General features: G+C 47.4%; 1 protein-coding gene across 2 annotated transcripts in view; it reads left to right on the top strand.

Annotated features, from left to right (window-relative positions):
- Positions 1-13403, top strand: part of MINDY4 (MINDY lysine 48 deubiquitinase 4) — a 97853-nt gene that overhangs the window by 32579 nt on the left and 51871 nt on the right. For both annotated transcript variants that reach the window (XM_082192289.1, XM_082192290.1), the window contains exons 6-9: positions 3582-3640; positions 4484-4593; positions 6290-6406; positions 7784-7872. In XM_082192289.1, the coding sequence (XP_082048415.1) occupies positions 3582-3640; positions 4484-4593; positions 6290-6406; positions 7784-7872 (375 nt within the window). The remainder of the gene's footprint in view (positions 1-3581; positions 3641-4483; positions 4594-6289; positions 6407-7783; positions 7873-13403) is intronic.

A 13403-nucleotide genomic window follows, 5' to 3' on the forward strand; every position in this document is an offset into this window, starting at 1 on the left:
CAGAAGGGGTCCAGTAGTCAGAGGTCCAGGAGACACCCCCGCCCCACCAGAAAAAGCCCCCCGTATTCTGCTACGAAGGTCCTGAATGTCACGAAGGGAGTTCCCTACTTTGCTCATCTCCTGCTAAAGAGCCAGGAGGGGAAACGTATGAATGGGAAGGATGTTGCAAGTCGGCAATCGCTGATGCGATGACATTGTTGAGCTGGGAATGTGTGGGATCCCATATCCTGGATAACGACCTCCGTCTCTCCTCCCATCTGGGTGTGGAAACGGTTCCCTCACTCTGTGGAGACAAAGAGATGCCAGGAATAGGGTCCGATTTCAGATACCAAACTGGAGCAGATCCAAGTAGGTTTAACAGCCCGATGGGAAGACAACGCAATGTGCAAAACGAGGACGGGAGGAGCCCATGCAACGTGCCATGCAATAATAGTCAAAATAAGAATTAAAAGTCCTCTGTGACAAGAGGTTTGGTTTTTTTAAAAAAATCATTTTTACTGGTTTTACAAATACAAAATTATAAACAAAGAATCAAAAAGGACAGTAGTACCTCGGTTTCAGAACAGCCCTGTTTAAGAACGATTCGATTTACGAATTGCACAAAACCGGAAATAGTGTCCCGGTTTGAGAACTTTACCTTGGTCTAAGAACGGACTCCGAATGGTGGAAGGGCACCAGCTGCGGGAGGCCTCATTAGGGAAGGTGCGCCTCAGTTTAAGAACGTTTTCGGTTTAAAAACGAACTTCCGGAACGGATTAAGTTCGTAAACCGAGGTACCACTGCATATCCATAGAAAGAGATTCCTCCGAATCTCTGCATTCCCCTCCCCCACCCTCTCCATGGGGTCCCATTTTAAACATTTCTGCTGCATCTTCTTCCACACTCCAATTTTTATATCAAACCATATTATCCATGGTGATTGTCACACTACCGGTGAAATCAAAATCCTGCTAATGTTTCCATCTGCTTACAGTGGTCTCCTAAATAACTTCTACATTTCCCCCATTCTTTTATAAAGCTTTTGTCCTCTTGGATTCTGAGTTTTCCGGTCAGTTTTGCCATTTTGGCGTAGTCCCATCAACTTGGTTTGCCAATCCTCTCTGGTACGGACTTTGTGTTCTTTCCATCTCTGGGCTAGTAGCATCCGAGTGGCTGTTGTCCTTTCAGATATCGGTACCTATAATTCCTAATAGAAAAGCTTCTGTTTTCTTAACAAAGGTTATTCTAAGCATTTTTTCCCATTTCATTATATATCACATGGGTAGGCAAACTAAGGCCTGGGGGCCGGATCTGGCCCAATCGCCTTCTAAATCCGGCCCCAGGACAGTCTGGGAATCAGCATGTTTTTACATGAGTAGAATTTGCCCTTTTTTTAAAAAAAATGCATCTCTGGGTTATTTGTGGGGCCTGCCTGGTGTAACATGAGTAGAATGTGTGATTTTATTTAAAATGCATCTGTGATGGCCTGGGATTCGGCTGAACCTGAGGGATCTCAGCCTGCACAGGATTCCCGGCCTCCAGAAGCAGTTGAGCCGGGGCTGGGGCATGAGCCTGAAGGGCCCTCACCTGTGCTGGATCCTCAGGTGCAGGCACCAGCTGAGTCTGCTCTGGCTCCTGAGGTGATGGAGGACCCATTGCCTGCAGGTGCTCCACTCTCAGCCCCGTCAGGGGAAGCTGGGGTTGCCTCTGGGTCCGGTAACCCTCCAGCCTCTCCTGAGCTGCAGAGGCTCAGGGCAGAGAGGCGGAGGGAAGTAAGTTCCCGCAGGAGGAGGGCTCGCCTTAAGGCCAGGAGAGATGAGTCCCCAGAGGATCGGGGTTGCCCTATGCCTCAGGGCAGATAAAAGCCAGCCAGCCCCAGTCCCAGGTTGCAGGAGCAACATTGTTGGTTGCTAGTTCCTGCCTGCACCCTGTCCTGCCGGATCTCCTGACCTCGCCCAACTCCCTGCCTTGCACCCAGCTTCAGCTTTGACGGACGGCCTCAATACTGCACCCTTGACCTCAGACTGGACTCGGACCATGCCTCACGGAAACCCACGGGACCAGCACAGCATCTCTGGGTTATTTGTGGGGCATAGGAATTCGTTCATTTCCCCCCAAAAAATATAGTCCAGCCCCCCACAAGGTCTGAGGGACAGTGGACCGGACCCCTGCTGAAAAAGTTTGCTCACCCTTGATATATCATCTCCCAGAAAGCTTTTATTACCTTACAAGTCCCCCACATATGATAAAAGTTACCTTCATTTTCTTTACATTTCCAGCAGGTATTTGTACTTGTCCTATACATTTTTGCCAACTTAGTAGGGGTTAAATACCACCGGTACATCATTTTCCCATAGTTTTCTTTCAATGCACAACATGTCGTCAAGAAGTTGTTGGCTTTTTCGAAGGCCCTGGCTAAAATTGCACCCACGCTTCCATTTCACTACTCTATTAGCAGATACTAAAATGAAAGGGCAATTTTGACTTTCCCCTGCAGGGACGGGATTTGCAGTAGCATCAGGACTCCTGTCCATCGCTGGAGCAACCATTTCCTGCATCCCAAAATGGCAGATATTGAAACTATATGAGTGTTGCTACATCATACAGTGGTGGCTCGCAAGACGAAAAGAATTCGTTCTGTGATTCTCTTCGTCTAGCGGTTTTTTCGTCTTGCGAAGCAAGCCCATTGACGGATTAGCGGATTAGCGCTATTAGCGCTATTAGTGGCTTTTAGCGGCTTATCTGCTGATCGGATCAGCTGATAAGCGGCTTAGCGGCTTAGAAAAAGGGGGGAAGGGGGAAAAAACAGCAGGAACTCGCAAGACATTGTCGTCTTGCGAAGCAAGCCCATAGGAAATTCGTTTTGCGAAGCACCTCCAAAACGGAAAACTCTTTCGTCTAGTGAGTTTTCCGTCTTGCGAAGCATTCGTCTTGCGGGGCACCACTGTATAGACTAGCCTGCCAGGGCTTTTCAGAGAAAACATGGCAGCAGGGCATTCTCCCCTGCCTAAAAATGTATTGCCCCCCAATAGGAATGGGGGGATTTAATTTTGTTTGCATTTCAGTGAGAAGCTACCCAATTCACACTTTGCAAACCCAAATACAGCTATCCTTCAGAATTCTCACTCGCTTGATTTTTTTTGCAGCGCACTTTTCCAACCAAGCAATATTTACAAAAAATTCACATATTTGGGGCATGAAAACTAATGTGATAGCAAAATGCCTCACAAAAATGCACTCCCTTAGGGGAAACTGCTTGCTAAGATGTGTACGTTGGTCGGAACTGCAGACGAGAATGGGTTTATTGGGAGAAATTGGAAGTGCTGGCGAATCTCTGCAAGCATTAAAGAAGAAATGGCAAATTTGCTGTGGAGGTCTGAATTTAAGATCGCGAAACTGAGAACTGAGATTGACAGTCCCTCAATTTTGTTGAGGGGGGTGGGGGACTTGATGCCTTCGCCCCCATCCTTCTGAGCACAGAATGCGGATGAAAAACTGCTCTCCTTGCTGAAATGTTGTTGTTTATCTCTGTTTATACAGCAGCCTTTCTGATAAATTGCCTCTTGTTTGGTCATCTGTGTGCTTAATTTGTTTCTGTCCAGAAAGATGCCTGTGTCCTCTCCCAGCAGAGACAGCTTGAACCAAGACGCTCTGGAATTAGGTATGTCTTATTCCGTTCTCAACTAGCTCACTTATTGCGAGGGTAAGGATTTTACACGTCTATCCATCGCTATTTCTGGAGGCCGATAGAAATTTTTATTGATTTATTTTATTGGGCTTTATAAACAAGAATAACGTTATACAAATAAGTATAGCAAGTTTTCTCATGTTATTTGTATGCCACAAAAATAGCATAATAAATGTGGGAAAATATCTACAACATATGTTTCATTTACAGGTAGGCAGCCGTGTTGGTCTGCCATAGTCAAAACAAAATAAAAAAATTCCTTCCAGTAGCATCTTAGAGCCTCTGCGCACTGGGTCTTCATCGAGCTGCCTGCTATGACCCCAAGCTCTCGTAATGAAAATCCAAATTCTTTATAGCAGAACTTTATGTACGTGTCAAATCAGTATTCCTGGAGGGTGATGCTTGTGTGTGTCAGCCAGCATGGTGTAGTGGTTAAGAGGGGTGGACTTGTAATCTGGTGAACTGGGTTTGCTTCCCCGCTCCTCCACATGCAGCTGCTGGGTGACCTTGGGCTAGTCACACTTCTCTGAAGTCTCTCAGCCTCACTCACCTAACAGAGTGTTAGTTGTGGGGGAGGAAGGGAAAGGAGATTGTTAGCTGCTTTGAGACTCCTTCAGGTAGTGATAAAGTGGGATATCAAGTCCAAATTCTTCTTCTTCAGCCGTGACAGATATGTAGACAGAACACATATTTAAAGACTGGAAGAGAACGGAGGGCGCCTTCACTTGCCAATGCCACAAAAGCTAATGTTTTGGGGTTGCATGTTTCTGAGTATGTGTTCTGGGTATTAAACAGCCTTTCCTTTGCCCTCCGCAGTTGATGTCGAGGACGAAGAAAATTTCGAGGACGTCTACATGATCCCCGACTCTTCCGCTCTGTCTGCTGTCCAAGTAACGTCAAAGCCCATTGACTACTATCTTGCAAGGGTAAGAAACACATTGATGTGGCTAATGCAGAACATTCTGTTGGAAAGGCCGAATGACTCTTGCTGTACATGGAAGCAGACCAGCACCCCCAGATCTAGCCCAGTGTGGTCAACATTTAGGAGGTCTCAGGCCCAGCTCTTTGGAGAGAGGTTCTTCAGAAGTTGGCTGTCACCTTCATTGCACAAATTCTGTCTTACGCTGAAGATGCATCTCTTTAACTTAGCCTTCTTCATTTACCCTGCCCTTCAAGATTCACCTATTCTCTTTGACTGCAAAGTGTTTTAAGCTGATTTTAATACCATATTTTAACAACAACAACAACATAATATTTATACCCTGTCCATCTGGCAACAACAACAACAACAACAAAATATTTATACCCCGTCCATCTGGCTGGGTTTTCCCAGCCACTCTGGGCAGCTTCCAACAAAAGATTAAATATACATTAAAGCATCAGTCATTTAAACTTCCCTAAACAGGGCTGCCTTCAGGTGTCTTCTAAATGTCAGGTGGTTGTTTATTTCTTTGACATCTGGTGGGAGGGAGTTCCACAGGGCGGGTTCCACTACCGAGAAGGCCCTCTGCCTGGTTCCCTGTAACCTCACTTCTTACAGTAAGGGAACCGCCAGAAGGCCATCAAGCTGGACCTCAGTGTCTGGGCAGAACAATGGGGGTGGAGGCTCTCCTTCAGGTATACAGTGATACCTCGGGTTACAGACGCTTCTGGTTACAGACGCTTCAGGTTACAGACTCCGCTAACCCAGAAATAGTACCTCGGGTTAAGAACTTTGCTTCAGGATGATAACAAAAATCGCGCAGCGGCAGCAGCGGGAGGCCCCATTAGCTAAAGTGGTGTCTCAGGTTAAGAACAGTTTCAGGTTAAGAACGGACCTCCAGAATGAATTAAGTTCTTAACCCAAGGTACCACTTACTGGGCTGAGGCCGTTTAGGGCTTTCAAGGTCAGCACCAACACTTTGAATTGTGCTCAGAAACATACTGGGAGCCAATGTTGTAGCCAAACTGGTGGAACCCATCCTGAGCCGGAGTGCTCCACGCTGTAATATTTTGATAGCACACAAATACCCTGGAAAAAAAATGCTTTTCAACTTTTCAAATTAATTATCTGCCCCCCCCCCCCCGAGCTGCAGTGGGTTCCATTTTCTTTTAACAATTAGGCTTGGCACAGCCTTCCCGAAGATAATGGAAGACTGGTTGAGTCCCAAGTGGGTCTGCAGCCAAAAAGCCTCATTCTGTTGCAGTGACACACACACACAGAGCCATTTATGCCGAAGGAACATTGCGAGGGAAGGAAAAAACGACTCCTCGGGTTAATCAGGACAACTGTATGCGCCATTTATTTTTATTAAATTTACGAGTGTGGCGAGACAGGCTTGGGCAGCGTGCCTCTGGGTTTCTCCTTCCTGCTTGGAAATCCCTGCAGGAATCAGGGGGCTCAGAATGCTGACAGGGGGAGAGAGAATGGAATGGAGTTCCCTGAAATAGGGTGTGGCTGGCTGCAATCCTAACTGTCTGGATCACGCATGCGCCCTTGGGCTATCCCTGAAAACTTCTTACTTGTTGGGAGTTTGTGTGCACCCCCCAGAGTGAAGAATTAGATTTCAAAAAGAACAGGAGGTCTGTCCTTCCCTTTTTAAAATTCTTAATCTCACGTTTCCCCTCCTCATTTAAATCAAGGACCTGAAGATCCTTTTGTTTGGATCCAGCCTCGGCTGCTTCAGTGAGGAATGGAAAATACAGAGCTTTATGTTTAACGACAACCCTCAGCTGAAGTATGGCATTGTGCAGAAAAAGGTAAAGTCTGGAGGCAGGATTTCGAAGCCACTGGGGGCACAGTTTATGGGGGGAAGGAGGTGGGCACTGTCCTAGGCTAGTCCCGTTGAAATGGCTCTAGTGTAATAGTGTGCAAGGTGGCTTTCATCTGGACGGAACCCTAGGCTCAGTCAATTGTGCTTGTGCGTAAATCACCGCACATCTTGATGAGGCTGTACTGGTGACCTCACGAAAGACTGTCTTTGCTCTTCGGCAGCAATGCAGACTCGTGCCTCGGTAATATAGTTGGGGCCTGGGATGAGCAAAGCAGCTGAAGGAACCGGAAGCTGTGGCAAACAGTGCATGCACAGAATTCCTGATGCACCGATCCCACTTCTGGGACAAGAGCAGATCACCTGCGACTCCAGGACACAGAAAGTTCCGTTCAGTCATTCCCCTCTGAATATTCATGCACGCGCTGGCCAGGTGGAGATTCGAACCCTGGTCTCCCAGTCTGAACCCTCCAAACATTGCCCAGTTGGCTGCCTTAAGGAAGAGGACTTCGTATCAGTGCCCCATGTGCTCAAGTCTGTGGATCCATTACTGACCTCCTAAGAATAAGACTTAGGACGTGGGCAGTGCTGTGGGTTAAACCACAGAGCCTAGGACTTGCCGATCAGGTCGGTGGTTCGAATCCCCGCAACGGGGTGAGCTCCCGTTGCTCGGTCCCTGCTCCTGCCAACCTAGCAGTTCGAAAGCACGTGAAAGTGCAAGTAGGTAAATAGGTACCGCTCCGGCGGAAAGGTAAACAATGTTTCCGTGTGCTGCTCTGGTTCACCAGAAGCGGCTTAGTCATGCTGGCCACATGACCCAGAAGCTGTACGCTGGCTCTCTTGGCCAATAAAGCGAGATGAGCGCCACAACCCCAGAGTCGTCCACGACTGGACCTAATGGTCAGGGGTCCTTTACCTTTAAGAGTAAGACTTAGAAGGATACAGATGGGGAGACCAGGGTTCAAATCTCCTCCTGGCTGGGATATTTGAGCTCTTCTGCTCCAGCCGTTTGCTCCCAGGCCACCTGGCCACTGAGAGAAATCAGACCCCTCCTTCACCCCTTGACGACTGAACAAATCAACCATATGCTCCAGATCTTGGCATCACCCACACATACTGTTCTAAGGTTTTCGTCTCCGGGAAAACATCCAGGGATGCAACCTTTTAAGTACAAGTGCAGAATTTTCAGCCGGTTGCAACGTCCACGACATTTGGGCCACAGCGGTTAAAAACACAGAAAACAAAGGGAAACAAGAGGCAGGAGACTAGGTGGAGCTGAAGAGGGTTGCAGCTTATGCAAGCTTCTCACCAGCTTCAAACAGCGCTCATTGTTTTTCTCCGTCCCTTGCCTTTTGCCGCTGTCTAGGGTGGGCCGTGCGGGGTCCTGGCAGTAGTCCAAGCCTGCCTCCTGCGACATCTTATCTTTGGAGACAGCAGCAGGAACAGCGATACATGGTGAGTCGACGCTGGTGAGAGCCGGCCTGTTTTCCACCCTGAGCTGAATGCAAATCCCCCTCTATTGTTGGAAGGGGAAAAGGGGTCTTCCTGGTCTTGACCTCATTAAAGGGAGATAAAGTCCAAATTGCAGCGCCAGTGTTGACTGAGAGGGTAATGGACACCGTCCTTCAGGGTCAAGCCCCATGTATTTTTTGCACTTGCAAAACACACGTTGTTCGTGACGGGCCGGGTGCGTTTGGGGAGGGCTAGGAAGCCAGACGGACCCTCTGTAGAAGCAGTGTGTCGCTGTGCGCAAGTGCACAAACACGTTCTGCATGCACAAACACGGCACAGATGTTGGCAGGTCACTGCATCAGCTCCCCACCGCCATGTCTCTTGGTCCTATGTACACCGTGAGACAGTACTCTCTGCCTCCCCCTTAAATTCCTCTGCAAAATTCCCTTGCAAATGCCCCCGTTTGAGAGGCCTGTTTGCAACTCTCGGCCACGAGCTCCCAGAAGCTGCAATGAGCTAAGTTTGACTGCTGCTGACTGCTAACTCCTCCCGATTAAAATAATGAATACCTAAGCTATGGTTTTCCCGGTAGTGATATATGGAAGTGAGAGCTGGACCATAAAGAAGGCTGATCGCCGAAGAATTGATGCTTTTGAATTCTGGTGCTGGAGGAGACTCTTGAGAGTCCCATGGACTGCAAAAAGATCAAACACATCCATTCTTTTTTTTTCTTCTTTTTTTTTGAAACCAGATTTTAATGGCAAATAAAGTGTTTAAAACTACAATGTGGAGGAATTCACTTAAACAATGCTTCAAGCAGCAAAAGCTTTTTCTTTCCGCCCAAGGCATTTAATTTCTCATGCTTTTCCTGTACTCTGAAAGGAAGGTTCCAATAATTTCTCTTGCCCCAGGACAAACAAACAAAAGGTTAAAAGTTACAGATAGAGGCCCTCTGGGGTGCCTTCTTGTTTCTTATAAAGAACATTCTGAAGGAAATCAGCCCTGAGTGCTCACTAGGACAGATCCTGAAGCTGAGGCTCCAATACTTTGGCCACCTCATGAGAAGAGAAGACTCCCTGGAAAAGACCCTGATGCTGGGGAAGATGGAGGGCACAAGGAGAAGGGGATGAGAGAGGACGAGATGGTTGGACAGTGTTCTCGAAGCTACCAGCATGAGTTTGACTAAACTGCAAGAGGCAGTGGAAGACAGGAGTGCCTGGCGTGCTGTGGTCCATGGGGTCACGAATAGTCGGACACGACTAAATGACTAAAGAACAACAACAACACTTTTATCAGGGTGCCTTTCCAAAATGCAAGGCTTCCCGTTCAAGGTTTACTAAGAAAGCGAGCTTGCAATTTTTGAGATGGTGAAGGGTGTTCATTCATATGGTATGGGGTCAGCAGCAAATAGCCCACGGACCAAGGCTGCCATACTGAATAATAATATCACCTGTCTCCTTCCTTTACCGACCTTGGAGGAGGGAAGAGGGCTGTGGAGGAACAGTGTATATCAGGCATAGGCAAACTCAGCCCTTCAGATGTTTTGGGACTACAACTCCCATCATCCCTAGCAGGGCCAGTGGTCAGGGATGATGGGGGTTGTAGTCCCAAAATATCTGGAGGGCTAAGTTTGCCTGTGCCTGGTGTATATGAAGACGGTCTTGGCAGCTGGTTATTTTGAGGGAAGGAGGTCATTCCTGACCATTTCTGGTCCTCCATCAAATGCAGCTCCTGACCTGAGATGAAAGAGAAGCAAAATTGTTTGTTTAGTTGTTTAGTCGTGTCCGACTCTTTGTGACCCCAAGGACCAGAGCATACCAGGCACTCCTGTTTTCCACTGCCTCCCGCAGTTTGGTCAAACTCATGCTGGTAGCTTCGAGAACACTGTCCAACCATCTCGTCCTCTGTCGCCCCCTTCTCCCAACATCAGGGTCTTTTCCAGGGAGTCTTATCTTCTCACGAGGTGGCCAAAGTCTTGGAGCCTCAGCTTCAGGATCTGTCCTTCCAGTGAGCACTCAGGGCTGATTTCCTTAAGAATGATTTCCTTAGAATGAAGCAAAATTAAATTGGTTTAATTCATCAGGGCTGCAATGTCGCTCCCAATACTCACCCCCCTGAAGTAAACCGAAAGGGGGATAAGATCAAAATCCCTTCCACGCACATTCTAAATCTGAAACATCCGCATTTCAGATGAAGACGCCATTTGGAATTTTAGACAATAGCAGGCATCTCTGTGAGAGATAAGTCTTCTCAGTGTTCCCACTGCTGGTCTGCTCAAAAGATCTCCCCATTTGAGAAGACTAAACATCAAATCAAAGCATCAGACATGAAAGAGAGTCCTTTGGCGTTCTTCCTCTGCCTTTGGGACAGTGTGGGATGTCTCCTCGGAAGGGTGTTGGTGACTTGCAGGGAAGCAGATAAAGGCGAAGCGAAATCTTACATCACTCACAGCTAATCTGGGCACTTCTTGGTGTTGGTCACTTACGGGCAAGGAAAGAGGAAGCAAGATCTTATGTCACCTGCAGCTATTTTGGGTGCTTCTTGGGAGCATTTGAGGACACAGTGCCAGGGGTCAGATTGATAGCCTTGCAGGCCAAGCACCAGTTGGGCAGTTGAGTTGGGTTGGCTGGGCTTACTGGAAGCTACCAGGTTGGCAAAGACTAGCCTACCTTGCATCAGATGGATTGCATCCAATAGGGACCCACTTGGGCAGGTGTTAACATGGCGAATATCCAAAATTTAGCAGGTGGGAGCAGGTGCAAGTCCTACGGCTCACTACCCCTGTCCCAAATCATGAGCTCAAACTGTCATCAGCCTGGGATGAAGAATAATAATATTTTTATTATTTGTACCCCGCCCATCTGACTGGATTGCCCCAGCCACTCTGGGTGGCTTTCAACATATACAAAACCACAATGAAACATCAAACATATATAAACTTCCTGACACAGGGCTGCCTTCAGATGTCTAAAGAAAGTCGTATAATTGCTTATCTCTTTGCCATCTGATGGGAGGGTGTTCCATAGAGTGGGCGCCACTACCGAGAAGGCCCTGTGCCTGGTTCCCTGTAACCTCACATCTTGGAGTGAGGGAACCGCCAGAAGGCCCTCGGAGCTGGACCTCAGTGTCCCGGCTGAATGCTGGGGGTGGAGATGCTCCTTCAGGTATACAGGGCCAAAGCTGTTGAAGACTTTGAATTTTTTTTCAGTTTCTGCATTTCTCCGCCTCTGCTTTCAATTCTCAGGGCTGAGTGGTATGTTGAAACCCTGGCAGTGAGGGACAACCTAAAGCCTCCCACGCTTAAGCTTATGGGTTATAATCAGGAGTCATCAGCCCATCATCATCATCATAATGTTCATTTGTTTTGGTTTTTCTTCCCCTCTCAGCCGTTCCACAAAATGTCCCCCTTGGGGTCTCCTTTGCCCTAGCCAAAGTACATTCTTCTGCATCCTACGGAACTCGCTGTCCAGGGCGGGGTCGTTTTCCAATATCTGGCCCGAAATGGCCCTTTCCTAATGCCTTCCCTCTGCTTTTAACCTTTATGCTAAGTACTTCCTTTCCCTCCCGATCTGAACCCATCAGCTATTTCCAGACATCTGCCATCGTGCTCTGCAAGCCGCCACTTCGCTCGCCCGGCCGCCTCTCATAGAAATCAATCAGCCTCCTTTGAAAAGGGAGTGTCGTTCTTTGAACCAAAGATCTAAAATGGAAAGGGCATTAAGGAAGAGGAGTTTGTGCGGCCAGCGCAAAGGTTGCTTTCAGATCATGACACAGCCGGCTCCCCTGTCGGTTTCTTGCACCTCTCAAGATTTTGTTTCAGTGCATACAAAGGCGTATTGCGTGCCAAAGATGCGTGCAAAATTTGCATTTTGCAACCGAATGTGTCAAATTGTGTGTACGTTAGCAATTCTTTTCAAGTGTGCACCTTGCGTAGAAAGTACCGTATTTTTTGCTCTATAAGACTCACTTTTTCCCTCCTAAAAAGGAAGGGGAAATGTCTGTGCATCTTATGGAGCGAATGCAGGCTGCGCAGCTATCCCAGAAGCCAGAACAGCAAGAGGGATTGCTGCTTTCACTGCACAGCGATCCCTCTTGCTGTTCTGGCTTCTGAGATTCAGATTTGTTTTTCTTCTTGTTTTCCTCCTCCAAAAACTAGGTGCATCTTGTGGTCTGGTGCGTCTTATAGAGCGAAAAATACGGTACATACAAATTGTGTGCAATTTAAATGTGAAGTTTTGCTTCGTCTGTTTGAAAAATCTGCACTGCAAACAGATGAAAACATGAGCAGAGTTGCAATAACACTTGTAATGTAACGGGTATTCTGGAGATAATGAAGTTTTTAATAATAATAATAATAATAATAATAATAAGGAGCACAGTCGTACCTTGGTTGTTGAACGCCTTGGTACTCGTCCGTTTTGCTCCCAAACGCCACAAAGTGAGTATTCTGGTTTGCGAACGTTCTTTGGAAGCCGAACGTCTGACATGGTTTGCACAGCTTCCGATTGAGTGCATAAAGCTCCTGCAGCCAATTGGAAGCCGTGCCTTGGCTTTCGAACATTTTCAGAAGTGGAATGGACTTCTGGAACGGATACCGATCGACAACCAAGTTGCGACTGTATAGAAAAAGATGCAGTAGAAAAGATTTAATAACAGAGCCCATGGATGGGATGGTGGGAAGTCCAGAGCTTTGGAGAAATCTCTTAATTGCTATGTTATTTTTCTAATTTTATACTTGCAAAATAAAATAAAAAATATGTTAAAAAAGAGAGAGTATTCTGCATGAATCAGAATGGTGTCTACCAATGTTTGAGCAACAGCAAGGCTGATATGTGAGAGAATTGGCTGCTTGGTTCTCCCCTAGAACAGCGTCTAATGAGAGTGTGGCTCAGAAGAGGACATTTCAACACATACAGCTTATTGGTGGGGTAGAGGAAGGAAGAGGTGTACAGACTGCAATTTCTCCTCTAGCATAATCCTTTGCGTGTTTACTCAGAAGGAAGCTCTGCTGTGTTCAGTGGAACTTACTTTCTCAGATAGAGATGGGGGAGAAATAGAATGTGAACTGACCTAATTTACGGTCCAAAACAATGTGGAAACTGAAACACTGCCTTCTTTTGAAATTCGCACCTCTCTGAATTTTGCAACACAGTTTTGCAGCCAAGTACGTGGTAGCACTGTGGGTTAAACCACTGAGCCTCTTGGGCTTGCTGATCAGAAGGTCAGGGGTTCAAATCCCCACGACAGGGAGCTCCCGTTCCTCTATCCCAGCTTCTGCCAACCTAGCAGTTCGAAAGCACGCCAAAGTGCAAGTAGATAAATAGGTACCGCTCCGGCGGGAAGGTAAACTGCATTTCCGTGCACTGCTCTGGTTCGCCAGAAGCGGCTTAGTCATGCTGGCCACATGACCCGGAAGCTGTACACCGGCTCCCTCGGCCAATAAAGCGAGATGAGCGCCACAACCCCAGAGTCAGCCACGACTGGACCTAATGGTCAGGACATTTACCTTTACAATGTGTAACCAAAGTGCATAT

The sequence above is a fragment of the Podarcis vaucheri genome, assembly GCF_965113315.1.
Source record: "Podarcis vaucheri genome assembly, chromosome: 12".
Taxonomy (NCBI): Eukaryota; Metazoa; Chordata; class Lepidosauria; order Squamata; family Lacertidae; genus Podarcis; species Podarcis vaucheri.